Genomic DNA, 17,036 nt, shown 5'->3' on the forward strand with positions numbered 1-17,036 from the left:
AACTTGGCAATTACAGGCATACAGACTAGCCTGGCCAAAGTCCTGCCTGACTTGGATGAAGACATAAATCTTCTGAGAGTCTCACTGGTTCTAGATCCTTTGTCTGTCTCAGGGGTTTCCTCTGCTGGGTCTTTCCAGAAGTCTTGTCTTTTTCTCCACTTATTCCTTTCCACTCATCCCCTCCCGAGAGTCTTCTCCCTTGGCCCTAGTCACCAAGACAAGAGCTCCTTCCTGTCCAAGTATCCAGGCAGGGTACCTCGATATCCTTAAACCAGAAAACTGTGAGCTCTAGGCCCTGAGAAGAAAACCCCAGGAGAGGCTTGTGGCTGCTTTGAGCGTGGCCTAGGGACACTCTGTCTTGCTGAATCAAAGGCTGATGAACCAAAACCACCATGGGGATAGGGCTGGGTTTTTTGTCTCCACCAGGCTGGAACGGGCTGGATCCTTCCTGCTGGTGTTTTAGCTTCCCATGTCTACTGGTGAGGACCTAACCCCTCATTCTCATCTGCTGAGTAGAAAGGATGTCTGTCTCCTTGAACCCCAGACACTGGGCAAACAGCCTCCCATCGTTCTGCTTTGTGGTCAGCGCAACCATTGGCACCTCCTGAGTCCTTCTCAAGCCAACCCTACAACCCAACAAAGTGATTCTCTGGGAAAACTTTTGGTGAGAAAAACCACTTTATTAAAAGTTCTCTATCACAGTTCCCCATTTCTAGAGCTGTAAGATTGTCTTTTCTTTCAGTTTCTCTCTTTGTCCATGGCTTCCTGAGATTCGGGGTCCTCGGCAGCATCTGGGGAAGGGTAGGTAGCCTTGGGATCCTGGATCAGGACAGGATGTGCTGGCAGCTGGCAGAGGGCCAGGGAGTGGCCAGCTCCACAGCCCACGAGGAGCCCTGATGACAACTGCAGAACCTGCACGGGCTTCGGGGTCCAGACATTGGCTTCGGTGCCATCTCCGCACATGCCATGCTCGTTCCAGCCCCAAGAGTAACATGCCCCACCTGTGAAGGACAGGGAAGACTGCTGTAGAAATGGTCTTGGACAACAGGGCTGAAATGCTCACCCTGAGGCTGAAGGTACCACCGTATACCTCAGTTCACATATGAAGAAATCAAAGCTCAGTGACACTTGGTGGCATGCTCACTGTCCCTGCCCACTCCCCTGCTTTCCTCCCACACCCAAGTCTGCTCTTGGTCCAGTGTTTCCCATTCCCACCAACCCACAACTGTTCCTGCCCCACCCTCAGCCTTCCTTCTCAGCCCTTCCCTACTCTCACCGCACCCCCCCCCCCGCCCAGGCAATTCATCATCAACACCTGCTGACTCTGCCTCCAAATATATCTCCAATCTTTCTCCACATCTCTCTAACTCCGCTGCCACCACCCTGATCTAGACTGCCATGTTCTCTTATCTGGGCCATGCCAATAGCCAACTAACTGGGCTGCTCACCGTCCACTCTGATCTTCAGAGAGCATCAATTTGACAATTACAAATCCATCCATGTGTTCCTCCACGGCTTAAAAGCCCTTAATGACTTCCCACTGTCCTTAAGGAGGCATTCTCTTGGCCTATGAGGCCCTGAGTGATCTGGCTCCTCACTACCTGGTTGATCTCACCGTGCACAACTCTCCCCCTCCCTCATTCCATCCAGAACTCTGGCTTTCTTTCAGTTCCTTAAATATGCCATGTAGGGCCTTCCTTTCTCTCAAAGTCCTCACTTTTCTGGGGTTCCAGACCTTGTCATCCTTTTAATTCCAGTTGAAATGTTCCTCAGAGGCAAGATTCACTGGCCACCCAATCCAAATCAGCTTCTTGCTGTTGCCCTGTACTCTTCCCTCATGAGGACCTTGCACTTTGTAGTGATGTGTTTACGGTCACCCCCCTCACTAGACTGTACACTATGGTGAGGGGAAGTGTGTGTGTTTTGTTCACTGCTTTATCTCTGGCACAGTGCCTGGCACACAGTTGGTGCTCAATATGTGTTTGTTGAATAAATAGATAAAAGAATGGACAAACTCAGAGTTACACAGCCAGAAAGTGGCCATGCCAGCATTTAGGCCCAGGTCACTCTGACAACCCATGGTGTTTCCACCCATCACGTCACCTCTTCCTAGGTGTCAGACCCTCTCCTAGGGCCTCAACTCACATATTTCTGTGGCTGTTTTCATTATTTTTCCTGGATATCAAAGTATTACATCTTCATGGGAAAAAAGAATTAAAAAGAAAAAGAAAAAATAGAAAATATGTATGTGTGTGAAGAAAAGCCAACTTTCAGAATGTTTCCCACTATTATGAATATTTTGGATATCTCTTTCAAACCTTTGTGAAATTTGTAAATATTTGTGTATATTTTTGTCCTGTTTTTATCCCTTAACATTAAACACAAACATTTCTCCATGGAATTGCAAATATTCAAAAAATAAATTAAAATAATTTCCTTAAAATTCTGAAATAGCTCAATATGCAGAAAAGTACAGAAAGTAATTTAACAGAAAGATACATATCCCCACCTGGATTTAGAACATTAGTTAACATTTTGCCATATTTTCTTCAATCCTTTCCTTAAAAAAAAAAAATCATAAATATACAGATTAAGCCCCATCTCCTATCCTTGCCCCTCCACTCAACCCTCCTCTCAGAAGTAACCACTATTTTCAAGTTGGTATATGTTATTTCCATGTTTGTTGCATATTTTCCTGTACATATGTGTCCTTAAATACTACGTAATATTTTTAGTTTGTTTTAAAGATTTACATAAATAGTATCATTCAAATACGTATTTTTTTTGTTTACTTGCTTTTCATACTCAGCATTGTTTTTTGAAATTTGTCTAAGCTGATAGCTATAGATCTAGTTCAATTATTTTAATTTCAATTGTGCATAGTATCCCATTATATTTAATCACATTTCACTTATGCATGTCCCTTCTGATGGACGGTTCTTTAATAATAATCACTGTGCTGCTTTATTTTATAACTATTTAATATATAATATATAATAATATTATGCAACAATAATATAGATACTCCTTGACTTACAATGGGGTTATGTCCCCATAAACCCATCAAAAGTTGAAAATATTTTAAGTGGAAAATGCATTTAATACACCTAACATACCAAACATCATAGCTTAGTCTAGCCTGCCTTCAACATGCTCAGAATACTTACATTAGCTTATGGGTGGTCAATATGACCTAACACTGATACGGTTTAAATGTTTGTCCCTTCCAAAACTCATGTTGAAGCTTAATCCCCAACATGGTATCTGAAAGATGGGGCCTCTAAGAGGTGATTGGACCTTGAGGGTTATGCCTTCATGAATGTACTATCCATTTATGGATTAATGGGTTAATGGATCAATGGGTTATCATAGGAGCAGACTGGTGGCTTTATAAGGAGAAGAGAGCACATTAGCACATTCTTGCCTTCTCGCTATGTGATGCCCTATGCCACCTCAGGACTCAGCAGAGAGTTCCCATCAGGAAGAAGACCCTCATCAGATGTACCCCCTCAATCTGGAATTTCCTAGCCTCCAAAACTGTAAGAAATAAATTCCATTCCTTTATAAATTACCCAGTTTCAGGTATTCTACAAGCAACTGAAAATGAACTAATACAAACACAAAACTTATTTTATAACAAAGTGTTGAATAGCTCATATAATTTATTGAATATTGTACTGAAAATGAGAGACAGAATAATTGTATAGGTACTTGAAGTATGGTTTCTGCTGAATGCATATTGCTGTCACACCATAGCAAAGTTGAAAAATCATTAAGACAAACCATTGTAAGTTGGGGATCGTCTGCACTAATGTGATTGCTACTATAGACAGTACTGGAATGAACATCTCTGAACATGTCTCCTTGTATAAACTGGTGTTTGTGCAGGGTGATCCACAGAAGGGCATGTGAGTTATGTGGGAATCAATCACATGTTTAATTTTACTAGGTATGGCCAAATAGCTCTCCATAATGGCTGTAGTCATTTATATTCCCATCAGCAGTGGATATGGATTTGCTTCCCTATATCTTTGCTTTTAGACTCCTGCTATTCTGATAAATATACTTAATTAGTTTGCATTTCCTTGACTACTAGTGAGATGGAGCATGCTTTACGTTTATTAGCCATTTAGTTGCCTCTTCTATGAATTGCCAATTTATATCCTTTGCCTATTTTGTTCCTTGGTTGTTTGTCTTTTCTTTGCTGATTTGGAAGTTTTCTTTGCGTATTCTTTTTTAATATATTTCTTTGCTGTTATGTGCATTGTAAGTGTCTTCTCTCAGAAGTCTGTGGTGTCTCTTCACTTGGTTTGTCTTTTTTTATAAAAATTTATTTATAATGACTGCCTAATTGCCCATTATGGAGATTAAACCATTTACTTAACTTGTATCCTATTATTAATACATAGGTTGTTTCTAATTTTCATTTTTATATAGCATTCCTATGAACATCTTTTACACACGAGTGTTTGTCTACCTCTCTAATTATTTTCTCAAATAAGATTCTTAGAATGGGAATTCCTGGTCAAAGGGTATAGACATTTTTGGGACTCCTGAGTACGTTTTGAGTACTGCCAGAATTATTTTCAGAAAGGCCGCTTGAATATAACTTCAGCAATGTGTGGGAGTCTCTGTCTTACTCCAGCATTGTCAGCATTTACTAATATTATAATGTTTAAACATTTTCCTAATTTGAAGACAAAAAATGGTATCACAATGTTTTAATTTGTGCTTTTTTGATTACCATTGAATTTGAGAAATAATTCTTATGTTTCTCAGATAATTGTATTCCCTCATTTGTGTACTGTCTGCTTCATATCTTTTTCCTGGTTAGTATAGAAGAGTTTAAGTGTTCAGAGCCAAGAGCCAGATGGCCTGGGTTTAAATCCTGGCTTCACGATATATTAGCTGTGTCATTCTGGACGAGTCACTCAGCCTCTCTGAACCTCAGTTCCCTCATATGGTAAATGGGAATAATAATAGAACCTTTCTCATAGACTTGTTTAAAAGGATTGAATGAGTAAGTATGTGTTAAATACTTAGAATGGTGTCTGGCACATAGTATTATATAAATATTGCTATTGTTATTGTTACCTTTTAAGCTTTGTTGTTTTAAAGATTTTTATTTTAAGCATATTAATTCTTTCTCTGACATTTTAGCATTAATATTTTTCAGTTAGACTTAAATTTTTGTTTTAGATCTTTTGATATACATAAATTTATGGTTCTATGTAGTAAAATTTATATCTTTTATGTTACAATTTTTCCCATTGCTTGTAAGAATTGAAAGAAAAAATTTTGTTTTTGATTTTTCATTGATTTAAAGTTTTAAATCTTTAGGGCCGGCCTGTGGCTCACTGGGAGAGTGTGGTGCTGATAATACCAAGGCCACGGGTTCAGATCCCTATATAGGGATGGCCGGTTAGCTCACTTGGGAGAGTGTGGTGCTGACAACACCAAGTCAAGGGTTAAGATCCCCTTACCAGTGATCTTTAAAAAAAAAAAAAAGTTTTAAATCTTTACATTTAACTCAATATCCACTGAAAATTTGTTTTGCATACCACTTTCAACAGAGGAGGCTGGCTGGGCCCTGGGATTACCCTTCCTTTTCTTTTTCTCTTGTAGGAAGGTAATCACTGGCTAAAAGCTTGGGTTTGGGTTAACACAGATATTTGCTTGGTTGGCCCATGAATGAGGAAACACATGCAGAGAGGATGAACCCTAGGCTGCATCTCCTACTGTGAAGCAGGAGGTTCAGCCAGGTTGATCTGAGGCATGGGAGGGGAGAATGGAAGAGGCTTGGTACTTTCAGGCCCAGTTTAGCACCTGGCGTGGGCTTTGTGCCCGGCCCTGGGAGTGGCACCAGCTGACCATCAGCAGGGATGGGGGGTGGAAGGAAGGCAGAGCTGACCTACCAGCAGGACACGACACAACGAGCAGCTGGCAGGTCCCTCTCCACCTGCCAGGTCCCTTTCCACCTGCCAAAGGGAACACGCTCTGAGGAAGCCACACTTGGGGAGGGAGTTGCCGAAGACCTGCAGCCAAGACTTTCATGCCCACTGGGTAGAGAAGCCTGGCAAAGGCCCTGAAATATCTTACCCAATACTTCCAAAGAAAGTACTTGGGGATAGGTGCTTTATATGCTTTATCTCATTTAATTCTAACAACCCTATCCACACTTTATAGATTATTCTCATTCTATAAATTATAAAACTGAGGCTCCAGGACCCAGGCAGTGTGGCTCTAAAATCTGTGCTATGCTCTGCATCTTATATACTAAGCCTTGCCAGACTTATTCTATAAAGGGCAGGTATGACATATTTTAGGTTTGAGGGCCACATTGGGTTTCTGTCACATATTCCTTTTTACAACCCTTTAAACACCATTCTTAGCTTGCAGCATCATACAAAAACAGGCCACAAATCAGATTTGGTGATAGTCTGCCAGCCCCTGGTACGTGCCTAATATATAGTACTTACTGTGAACTACGCTATGTTGTCCTGGGTCCCACATTACCACACAGCTGTGTGATAACGGCACTTAGGTCCCCACCGACCTCACAGAGTTATCAGGAGGAGGATTAATGCTCTAGCACAGTGCCTGGCACATAGTGACAGCTCAAATCTGGTGAAGCAGACCACGAGGAGGGGAGGAAAAGGCAAGGAGGGCCACAGCAGGGGCCAAAGGCACAGAGGAGAGAAAGGGGCAGTAGCAGATGGGAAGGCCTAGGATGATGACAAGAAGTTTGAGGTTTCCAAATACTTTAAACAAACCTCTTATAGAAAAAAACCAGGCTGTTGAACTCAGAAAGAACTGGACTGGTAATCCCATTAACAGAAGTACTTGCAGCAGGACATCTTTAAGTAACAAGATCCTCCAGCATTTTACAATAGATTTCACCTCCCTCCCCTGACACACCTCACTTAGGGCCACCTTTTCAGGGACACAGTAAAGATGGAAAGGCCCTCTGGACTCAGCAAGATGCTATGAGGTGGGCTGCTCTCATGTAGAGGTGAGAGGAAGGAGAGTGGCCTGTGATAAGCCTCTCCCTAAGCTAACTGGAATATGGAATCTCCAGTTTTTGAAACAAGTAAGTTAGAGCATGATTCCTGGCTCTACACAGGGTTCTCTGCAGTGTACCTGGCACTCACCAGGTCCTTGAGGACAATGAAATCCCACCTGGTTTATGGCAATCTGCTTTGCTTGCCCAGAGGCAGGTGACCGAGCCTTGGGTGGAGAGCCCTGTAGTTACCAAGATCCCTTGCCCCTTGGAGTTCAGGTCCCTGCTCATGGCATTCAATTAAGGCTGTGACAAGTGATGGAGCTCATTGCCCACCACACTTGCATCAGCCTAACAGTCCTGTAGGCAGTGGATCCTCAGGACTGCCAGGGTCCCTGGCACACGCTGAACACAATACCCAAATCTGTTCAGGCCTCGTGGCACCTGCCTGAGATTCTTGGCAGCCTGGGTCCTCACAGGACCTTATGGTGCTGGGACTACAGCCCAGTGTGAGGGAGGGGGCAGCATTTCTGCTGGAGGGCTTTGCCAGGGAGGGGCAAACACCTGAGCATGTGTGGCAGAGCCTCCTGGTTATCCTCTGAACAATGAATAAAGACTACATTTCCCAACTTCTCCTGCAGCTGGGTGTGACTGATGAGGTTCAAGCTGAAATGCTCTGTAATAGCTTCTGGGACCCTTTGCCCCTTCTTTGTCCCTTTCTATCCCATCACTGGGAATGTGGATGTGATAGCTAGAGTTCTAGTTGCCATCTCTGACCACGAGGATGAGCAACCTAGCGATGGTGCTTCTCGGTTTCATATGAACATCATCCTAATTCCCATATCACCCCTCTGAGGCATTGTTACCTCCCTTTTACAGATGAGGTAACTAGGCTCAGAGAGGTAAAATAACTTGTCTATGGTCACACAGCCAATCTAGTCAGGACTAGAATCCAGGACTCCCAAATCTCAGGCTCCTTTACTAGTTTCAAACCATGTGAAAAATGGTAACAGAGTCGCTGAATACTTGGTGTCTGCCAGGCCCTATGGTAAGTACTTTGTAAGTATTAATTCACTGGATCCTTGCAATAAGTCTGTGAGGTACAGTGTAATAAGTATCTCCATTTTCCAGAGAGGTGATGTGAACTGTGCAGGGTGACATAACCGGTGAGAGGCGGAGTTGATTCAAACCCAGGCAGTCTGACTCCAGGACATCTTCTGTTGTTATACTGTCCTCTCCAGCAAAAACACTGTTTGCCAGGTAGTTAAGAAAAGGTACAACACACAGCCCACCTGTGTGGGGACAAGATCAGTGATGGGAAGCAAGAGCTGCAGGTGGTGAGAGAAAGCATTCTTCAGAGGAGCTGAAAGCTCAGCAGGCCCTTGTGAGCACTGGGGCTGAGGCCCGAGGAAGCCGACACAGAAGGCCCTGCCCCGCCCTCCTCCCCAGTCTGGTGGACGGTGGAAGAGGTGGGAGGCATGGGCGCCGCAAGTCAGGCAGCTCATGGTTCATGTTGTCTCCTGGCTGTTCAAGTGCTCACACAGACCTGGACCATCCGCCAGGGCTGTTCTGTAATACTGCGCTGACCGGAGCGGGGAGGTTTGAGCATCCTCACAGAGAGGAAGGCTCTGGATTCAGAAGCTGGTACATGTCAGTGTGGATGGAGCAGGCCTCAGAGCAGGGCAAATCTGGGAAACACTTTTGAGTGTCCAGCCACCCAAGCTCACAGGGATCCCACCCTTCTGGCAGCAATCAGTGGGATGGTCCTTAGGGTCGTGCTGTGAGCAAGGAACAATGAGTGAGGAACACAGAGTTCAGGCCTCTTGAAGTGCTTTGGGTCTACGTGGTAACTTCAGAATAGAAAGAAGGAGTACAGGTCCTCACCTCTCCTGCCTGGACAACTGCAACAGCTGCTCTATTCTTCATGCTCGGCCTGCTGGCCTGGGTGGGGTAAATCAGGCAAAAACACAGCTCAGACTTGGCCCTCCCATAGAACAGTTCCTGTCTCCCCACCACCTATGAGACTAAGTCTAGGCCCCTTAGCTAGCTCTCGAAGGCCCTCTGTGGGCCGTCCCTTTGGGCCTTGGTCTCCCCTTTCTCCCAACTCACTGTTCCAGCCCCACAGGCTTGTTCACAATGTCATGCTCTTGCCCAGACTGAGTTTGTTTATTTCATCATGTGGGTGCCTTTTATGGCTTAGGCCCTGTGCTGGACACAAGACCCAGAGCAGAGAAAAATTCCGTTTGTGTCTTCAGGGTCCCCAGTCCACTGGGGAAGTCAGTCCACAGGAAAAGATGATTATGGGAATGATGGCATGTGCACACAGGGAGGCAGCGATGTTTACTGTAGCACTATTTGTAATCACAAAAGATTGGGGGAACCCCAAAATATATACCAGTGGGGGGGGTATTTCAAGAAACTAGGGTTTGACCTTACTATTGAATAATATGCAGCTATTATAGAGCTCTATGGTCTGACATGGGAAGGTATCTAAGACATTTTTAAGAGAAAATAGGTTTCAGAACAAATAGAGTATGATTCAAATTATGTAAAGCTTCTATACAGTTTTATGTGTACAGATCCTAAAGAATATATCCCAAACTGAGAACAGTCCTTGAGGGAGAGAGGGAAAAATGGGGGAAGGGTGACCCTCATTTTCTTTGTTGTACATTGTTATAATAATTTATAAAGCAATAACACAGGGAAATGATAAGAAAAAACAAACAATTACTCTAAGAGACAGAGGTAGAATAGAGGAGAGGATGATGTATTCGACTGGGGACAAAGATGGGGGTCTCTGAAAGTTCCAGAGGATAATTCTGGGTTTTGAAGGATTAATAAGAGGTCACCAGCCTTACATAGAGAATACCCATTGAAATTTGCCCACTCTAAGCTGCCTTCATTGATCCTGACAGTTTATTTTGCTGCAGAAGTGAATTGTGTCTGGGTGTAGGGCTAGGTCCTGCTGGGCTGCTGGAAGGCTGTTAACTTCCTCTGAGCTCTTATGGTACCCAGACCTCTCTAAGCATACACATTACACTCCTCCTGATTTTAGAGGTATTTCTATTTGTAACTGTCTTACCAGTCTGTGAGCTAGGGGTGGGAGTGGGGTGCTGGGAGCAGGGCTGGCTCATCAATCAGTCTTCAGGTGTATGGGACAGGCACTTAGGATACAGTTACTGAGTGGAAGTGAATATATCTGGGCCTTTCCCCTGCCCACAGTCTTTCTGAGCTCCCTGCTTTGGAGAGCAGTAGGGGAAGGGCATGCACACACACGTAATGCTGAGATCCAGTGTCATCAATCTCACTCCTATGTCTGCCTGCTTATCTCTATTCCCTGGTCTGTGGCCAGACCAGCCTCCTGGTCACAGGCCTCAAGAACAGAGAGCTGCAAGTCTCTGTTCTTGGTCATGCTGACCCAGACGAGTGGCAGCTCCTACAGAGAACGGCTGTGAAGACATTGGCCCCATTGGGCCTGACTGAGGAAAGAGACACTGTCAGCACTGGGCCCTGCTACGGTTTGAATGTGTCCCCCCAAAATTCATGTTTTGGAAACTTAATTCCCCATGCAACAGTGTTGAGAGCTGGGACCTTTAAGAGGTGATTAGGTCATGAAGGCTCTGCCCTCATGAATGGATTAATAATGTCATCATGGGAGTGGGTTAGTTATCTCAGGAGTTTGGGCCCCTTTCTCACTCTGTCTTGCATGCTCCTTTGCCCTTCCACTTCTTTGTGATGCAGCAAGAAGGCCCACACCATATGCAGCCCCTAATCTTAGTCTTTCCAGCCTCTGGAACCATAAGTCAGATAAATCTGTCTTCTTTATAAATTACCCAGTCTGTAGTATTCTGTTATAGCAGCAGAAAATGGACTAAGACAGGCCCTTTCAATAATGAGACCATCTATCACTCTCCGGGGCCACTGATGTCCTCAAGGTAGAAGCTGAGGCAGTGGGAAGAAGCTATTCCAGAATCAGAAAGTGGATATTCACCCAAAGAATTACTCTGGAGATGTTTTGGGTTTGTGGCCCAAATTGCCTCAGAAAAGAGAGTAGGCTGGCCTAGGGTCCCCTCCAGACCAGGATCCATGGCAGCCCTGAGAATGGGGTGAGAGGAGTAGACAGGGAGTGAGCAGGCTGTGGCTGTCCACCACATAAGAAAGATGAGGGCCTGTGGACGAGGGATTTAGGAAGGCAATGTTCAAAACACAGCCAGAATCAGGCCGTTTCTCTCCAGCCCAATCACCACTCACTGGTATTCCTGCGAGGGCTTCCTAAAGTGGTCTATAGCCCCCTATGGTCTATTCTCCACATAGCAGCTTGAGTGATCCTATCAGGACCTAAGTTAGACATGGCACTGCTCTGCTCAGAACCCTCCAATGGCCTCTCATCTTACTCAGAACAGCTGGTCCCTGGCTCCTTCTCTGATGTTATGTCCTATTATGTTCCACTTTGCTGGCATCACCATAGTGACACTGACTTCCTCACTGTTCTTCAAATAGTACTTGCCTCAGAACCTTTGCACTTGCTGTTCCTGCTGTCTGGAATGCTGCTGCCCCTGATATCTACAAGTTCACTCCCTCATGTTGTTCAGCTATTTGCTCATATGTCACCTTATTTGAGACGCCTTTCCTGATAAATCTATATGAAATAGCAATTTACCCCCATTCCCATCTTCACCTCCTCACCTCTATTTTTCTTTATATTTTTTACTGTTTCTTTTATTATCTATTTCTCCTGAGCAAAACACAAGCTCTTTGAGGGCAGGGGCTCTGTTTTGTTTGCTGCTGTATCCCAGCACCTGAAACAGTGCTTGGCATACAGTAGTGCTCAATAAATACCATGGTGGAAATGAAGGAACAAATGAATGAATGGCTAGTGAGAGAATGGAGCTGCCTTGTTCTCTCTTAGAGCGCCAAAAGAGAACCCATGGAAGTGGGGAGAAGAAGTCCTGGGAATGGCTGATTTCAGTTCACTATCAGGAAGAATGCTGCAATGACTGGAAGGCTGCTCTGGTACACAGCCCTTGCTGGAGGTTCCAAGCCCCCAGCTGGTGAGGGCATTCTTATGGTCGGCAGAGGCTGGGATGAGACAAATCAAAAGTCCTTCTGATCCTGGAGAACTTGTGTGTTGTGTGGGTGGGTATGGATATGTATAAGAAAGAGAAGGAAGGTGGAGGCAGAAGAGCAGAGTGGTGGAATACACACTCTTCGGGCTGGCTCCTTCAAACCAGACAGAGGAATGGCCTTGGTCCAGGTGATAAGTAAAAAAGTGTTGAATTGATGGGTTTGAGGCTACAAGGCTGGGGACTGCTCTAGAACCTCTTTTAGAACCCCACTGCTCAAAAGGTTGTTCATTTCTCTTTGTCAATCTCTTTCCCTTTACCTAAGAGGAAACTGAGGCCCACAGTGGGGCAATACTGTTCAAAAGGTCCCCACCTGCCTGCTTCCCCACTGTTCTCCAATATCCTCCTCTGCATCATCCGACAGAGCACCTCAGCAAGGCAGGTATTTGCATCAACACTATATGGAAGACAAAACTGAGTCCGGGTGAGGTTCAGAAACAGACAAGCTGGGAGAGCCGGAGGCCAGCCCTCCCCACCCCAACTCCCCAGGAGTAGGAGGCTGCTGAGGCTGCTGTGGACACATTTCCTTAGTCACCTGCAGAGAGAGCATGCCGTGGCATGTTGGCTGCACCGGGTGACTATTCTTAGATCTAGGGAGCTAGGGATGACGGATTTAGAACTTACGAGGTGGAAACGTGTTGGCCTGTTTTATAAACAACTGAAATCCTCCCCACAGTCTGTCTTTCTGAATTCTGTGCTCTCTGCTAGAACTGCTGGCTTTTTGGGCTTATCAGCTGCCATGGGAGAGGTGACAGAAAAGAAAATTAGCTCTCTCTCTGCTCTGCCATTTTCTGCCATGTGAGACCCCTACATTGCTGTAAAACCACCTCTGAGGAGAACCTCACCAAATGTGTTCCTTGGACTTTGGACTTCCCAGCCTCTGAATCTAAGCAGCCTGAGGCCCATGCCAGACGCAGCTGTCCCAGAATCAAGCAGCCTGAGGCCCGTGCCAGATGCAGCTGTCCCAGAATCTCTGAAGTTTCCTGGATCCCCAACAAACATTACTCTGGGATTTATGGTCTGATAAAGCTCGTCTTGACCAAGACTCTTCCTGCCAACCTGGAGAGAGTGATTGTCCTTGACACAGATATCACCTTTGCAACCGACATTGCAGAGCTGTGGGCAGTATTCCATAAGTTCAAAGAAGACACGTCCCAGCCCAGCCCAGTGTGCACAGAGCGGGGAGACGTCCGGCCAGGGAGGCAGAGACTCGACAGAAACCACACACCCTGTGGGGTTGCCACTGCACGATCCAAAAGCCCGGGCCAGAGGGCACAGAACAGGGAGAAGTCCTGCACGGGAAGTGAAAGCTCAGCAGAGATCATACACCCTGTGGTACGTGATCCAGCAGCCCAGCAGAGTCCAAGCTGACCAGAGAGGTGGCTCCCCGGAGAGGCCCAAGACCTGAGGCAACCATACACACAAGGCAGTAGAGGCCAACTGAGCAGTCACGGAGGTAGCCATACCAAATTGGCAACCACAGCAACATCTTAGTTAGTCAATAGTCTCAAACTGGTGGACTGTGAAACCCCCTGACACAATGAATAAACATCAAAAAAAAGATACCAGAAATACAAAAAATCAAGAAAGTACACCACCAAAAGTTAATAAATCTCAAACTCTAGATCTTATAGAACAAGAAGCCCTTGAAATGACTGACAAGGAATTTCGAGTGATAATTCTAAGGAAACTGAATGAGATACAAGAAAACTCAGCTAGGCATCATGATGAAATGAGGAAAAGTATACAGGACCTGAAAGAGGAAATGTACAAGGAAATCAATGTCCTGAAAAAAAATGTAGCAGAACTTGCTGAACTGAAGAAGTTATTCAGCAAAATAAAAAACACAACGGAGAGTTTAACCAGCAGGCTAGTTGAAGAGAGAACCTCTGAACTTGAAGATGGGCTGTTTGAAATAACACAAGCAGACAAAAAGAAAGAAAAAAGAATCAAAGACATTGAAGAAAATCTGAGAGAGATATCAGACAACCTTAAGCGCTTAAATATCCAAGTCATGGGTATTCCAGAAGGGGAGGAAAACGGAGATTGCATTGAAAACATATTCAACAAAATAGTGGCAGAAAACTTCCCAGGTATAGGAAAAATCACAGATCTTCAGATCCAGGAAGCTCAACGATCTCCAAATGTATTCAACCCAAAAAGGCCTTCTCCAAGACATGTCATACTCAAATTGGCAAAACTCAGAGACAAAGAGAGAATCTTAAAAGCTGCAAGAGAGAAGCGTCAAATCACCTATAAGGGAGCCCCAATCAGGCTAACATCAGACTTTTCATCACAAATCCTAAAAGCTGGAAAGAAATGGGATGATATATTCAAAATACTAAAAGACAAAGATTGCCAGCCAAGAATACTCTACGCTGCAAGGCTATCCTTGCGAAATGAAGGACAAATAGTATATTTCTCAGACAAACAAAAACTGCGGGAGTTCACTACCACACGACCACCCTTACAAGAAATCCTCAAGAGAGTACTGGGTTTGGTTCCTGAAAAATAACTACCACTGCCATAAAAACCCAAGAAAAATCAAAACCCACTAGTATAATAAAAATGGCATTCATGAAGAGAAAACAAACAAACAAAAACGCTATCTACAACCTAAGGAACCAACAAACAAAGAAACCAAACAGTAAATCAGAAAGCAAGGAACAAAAGACACCTAAGACAACCAAACAACCAATAAAATGCTAGGAATAAATCAACACCTTTCAATAACAACTCTTAAAGTAAAAGGCTTAAATTCCCCAATCAAAAGACAAAGACTGGCTGACTGGATCAAAAAGGAGGACCCAACTATATGCTGCCTACAAGAGACCCACCTCACCCATAAAGATTCACATAGACTAAGAGTGAAAGGATGGAAAAAGATTTACCATGCAAACAGAAAAGAAAAACGAGCTGGAGTAGCTATTCTTATATCTGATAAAATAGACTTTAAACTAAAAACCATAAAAAGAGACAATGAGGGACACTACTTAATGATAAAAGGACTGATCCATCAAGAAGACATAACAATCATAAATATGTACGCACCCAATGTTGGAGCAGCCAGATTTATAAAACAAACTCTATTAGACCTAAACAAGGAAATAGACACTAATACCATAATACCAGGGGACCTGAACACCCCACTGTCAATATTAGACAGATCATCTAGGCAAAGAATCAGTAGAGAAACACAAGATCTAAACAACACTCTAGACCAATTGGAATTGACAGATATCTACAGAACATTCCATTCAACAACCTCAGAATAGTCATTCTTCTCATCAGCACATGGATCATTCTCCAGGATAGATCACATATTAGGTCACAAATCAAGTCTCAATAAATTCAAAAAAATTGGAATTATCCCATGTATTTTCTCAGACCACAATGGATTAAAACTAGAAATTAATAACAAACGAAACTCTGGAAACTATACAAACACATGGAAATTAAACAGCATTCTACTTAATGACATATGGGTCCAAGAAGAAATCAAGCAGGAAATCAAAAAATTTATTGAAACTAATGAAAATAATGATACATCATACCAAAACCTGTGGGATACTGCAAAAGCAGTATTAAGGGGGAAATTTATTGCATTAAATGCTCACCTCAGAAGAATGGAAAGATGGCAAGTGAACAACTTAACACTTCACCTTAAAGAACTAGAAAAACAAGAACAATCCAAACCTAAATTTAGCAGACGGAAAGAAATCATTAAGATAGAGAAGAACTGAATGAAATTGAAAACAAAAAAAAAATTCAAAAGATCAATGAATCAAAAAGTTGGTTTTTTGAAAAGATAAATAAAATTGACAAACCATTAGCATGGTTAACTAAAAAAAGAAGAGAGATGACTCAAATAACAAAAATTAGAAATGAAAAAGGCGATATTACAACTGATTCATCTGAAATACAAGGAATCATTCGAGACTACTATAAACAACTATATGCCAACAAATTTGAAAATCTGGAGGAAATGGATAAATTTCTGGACACACACAAGCTCCCAAAACTGAACCATGAAGACGTAGAAAATTTGAACAGACTAATAACAATAAAGGAGATTGAAGCTGTTATCAGAAGGCTCCCAACAAAGAAAAGCCCAGGACCAGATGGATTCACAGCAGAATTTTGAATTGACACCGATTCTTTACAAACTATTCCAAAAGATTGAAACGGACGCAAATCTCCCAAAGTCATTCTATGAAGCAAACATCATCCTGATACCAAAACCAGGTAAAGATATGACCAAAAAAGAAAACTAAAGGCCGATATCCTTGATGAATATAGATGCAAAAATCCTCACTAAAATACTAGCAAACAGAATACAGCAACACATACGAAAAATTATTCATCACAATCAAGTGGGATTCATTCCAGGGATGCAAGGTTGGTTCAACATACGCAAATCAATAAATGTGATACACCATATTAATAAACTCAAACACAAGGACCATATGATCATCTCTATAGATGCTGAAAAAGCATTTGATAAAGTTCAGCACTCATTCATGACAAAGACCCTCTATAAGTTAGGTATAGAGGGAAAGTATCTCAACATAATTAAAGCCATATATACCAAACCCACAGCCAATATCATCCTGAATGGGGAAAAGCTGAAAGCTTTTCCTTTAAGAACAGGAACTAGACAAGGATGCCCACTCTCACCACTCCTATTCAACATAGTGTTGGAAGTACTAGCCAGAGAAATAAGAGAAGAGAAGGAAATAAAGGGCATCCAGATTGGAAAAGATGAAGTCAAACTGTCCCTGTTTGCAGATGACATGATCCTATATATCAAACAGCCTAAAATCTCTACAAAAAAACTCTTGGAGGTGATAAATGATTTCAGCACAGTAGCAGGATACAAAATCAACACACAAAAATCAGTAGCATTTCTTTTC

At 43.3% G+C, this 17,036-nt stretch overlaps 1 protein-coding gene across 5 annotated transcripts in view; it reads right to left on the reverse strand.

Annotated features, from left to right (window-relative positions):
* Positions 1–694: 694 nt before the first annotated feature.
* Positions 695–17,036, reverse strand: part of SERGEF (secretion regulating guanine nucleotide exchange factor) — a 271,297-nt gene continuing 254,955 nt past the window's right edge. For all 5 annotated transcript variants that reach the window (XM_063094497.1, XM_063094499.1, XM_063094498.1 and 2 more), the window contains one exon: positions 695–1,001. In XM_063094497.1, coding sequence (XP_062950567.1) covers positions 739–1,001 — 263 coding nt within the window. In that variant the 3' untranslated portion in view covers positions 695–738. The remainder of the gene's footprint in view (positions 1,002–17,036) is intronic.

This window comes from Cynocephalus volans, chromosome 4 (genome assembly GCF_027409185.1).
Source record: "Cynocephalus volans isolate mCynVol1 chromosome 4, mCynVol1.pri, whole genome shotgun sequence".
NCBI classification, from domain to species: Eukaryota; Metazoa; Chordata; class Mammalia; order Dermoptera; family Cynocephalidae; genus Cynocephalus; species Cynocephalus volans.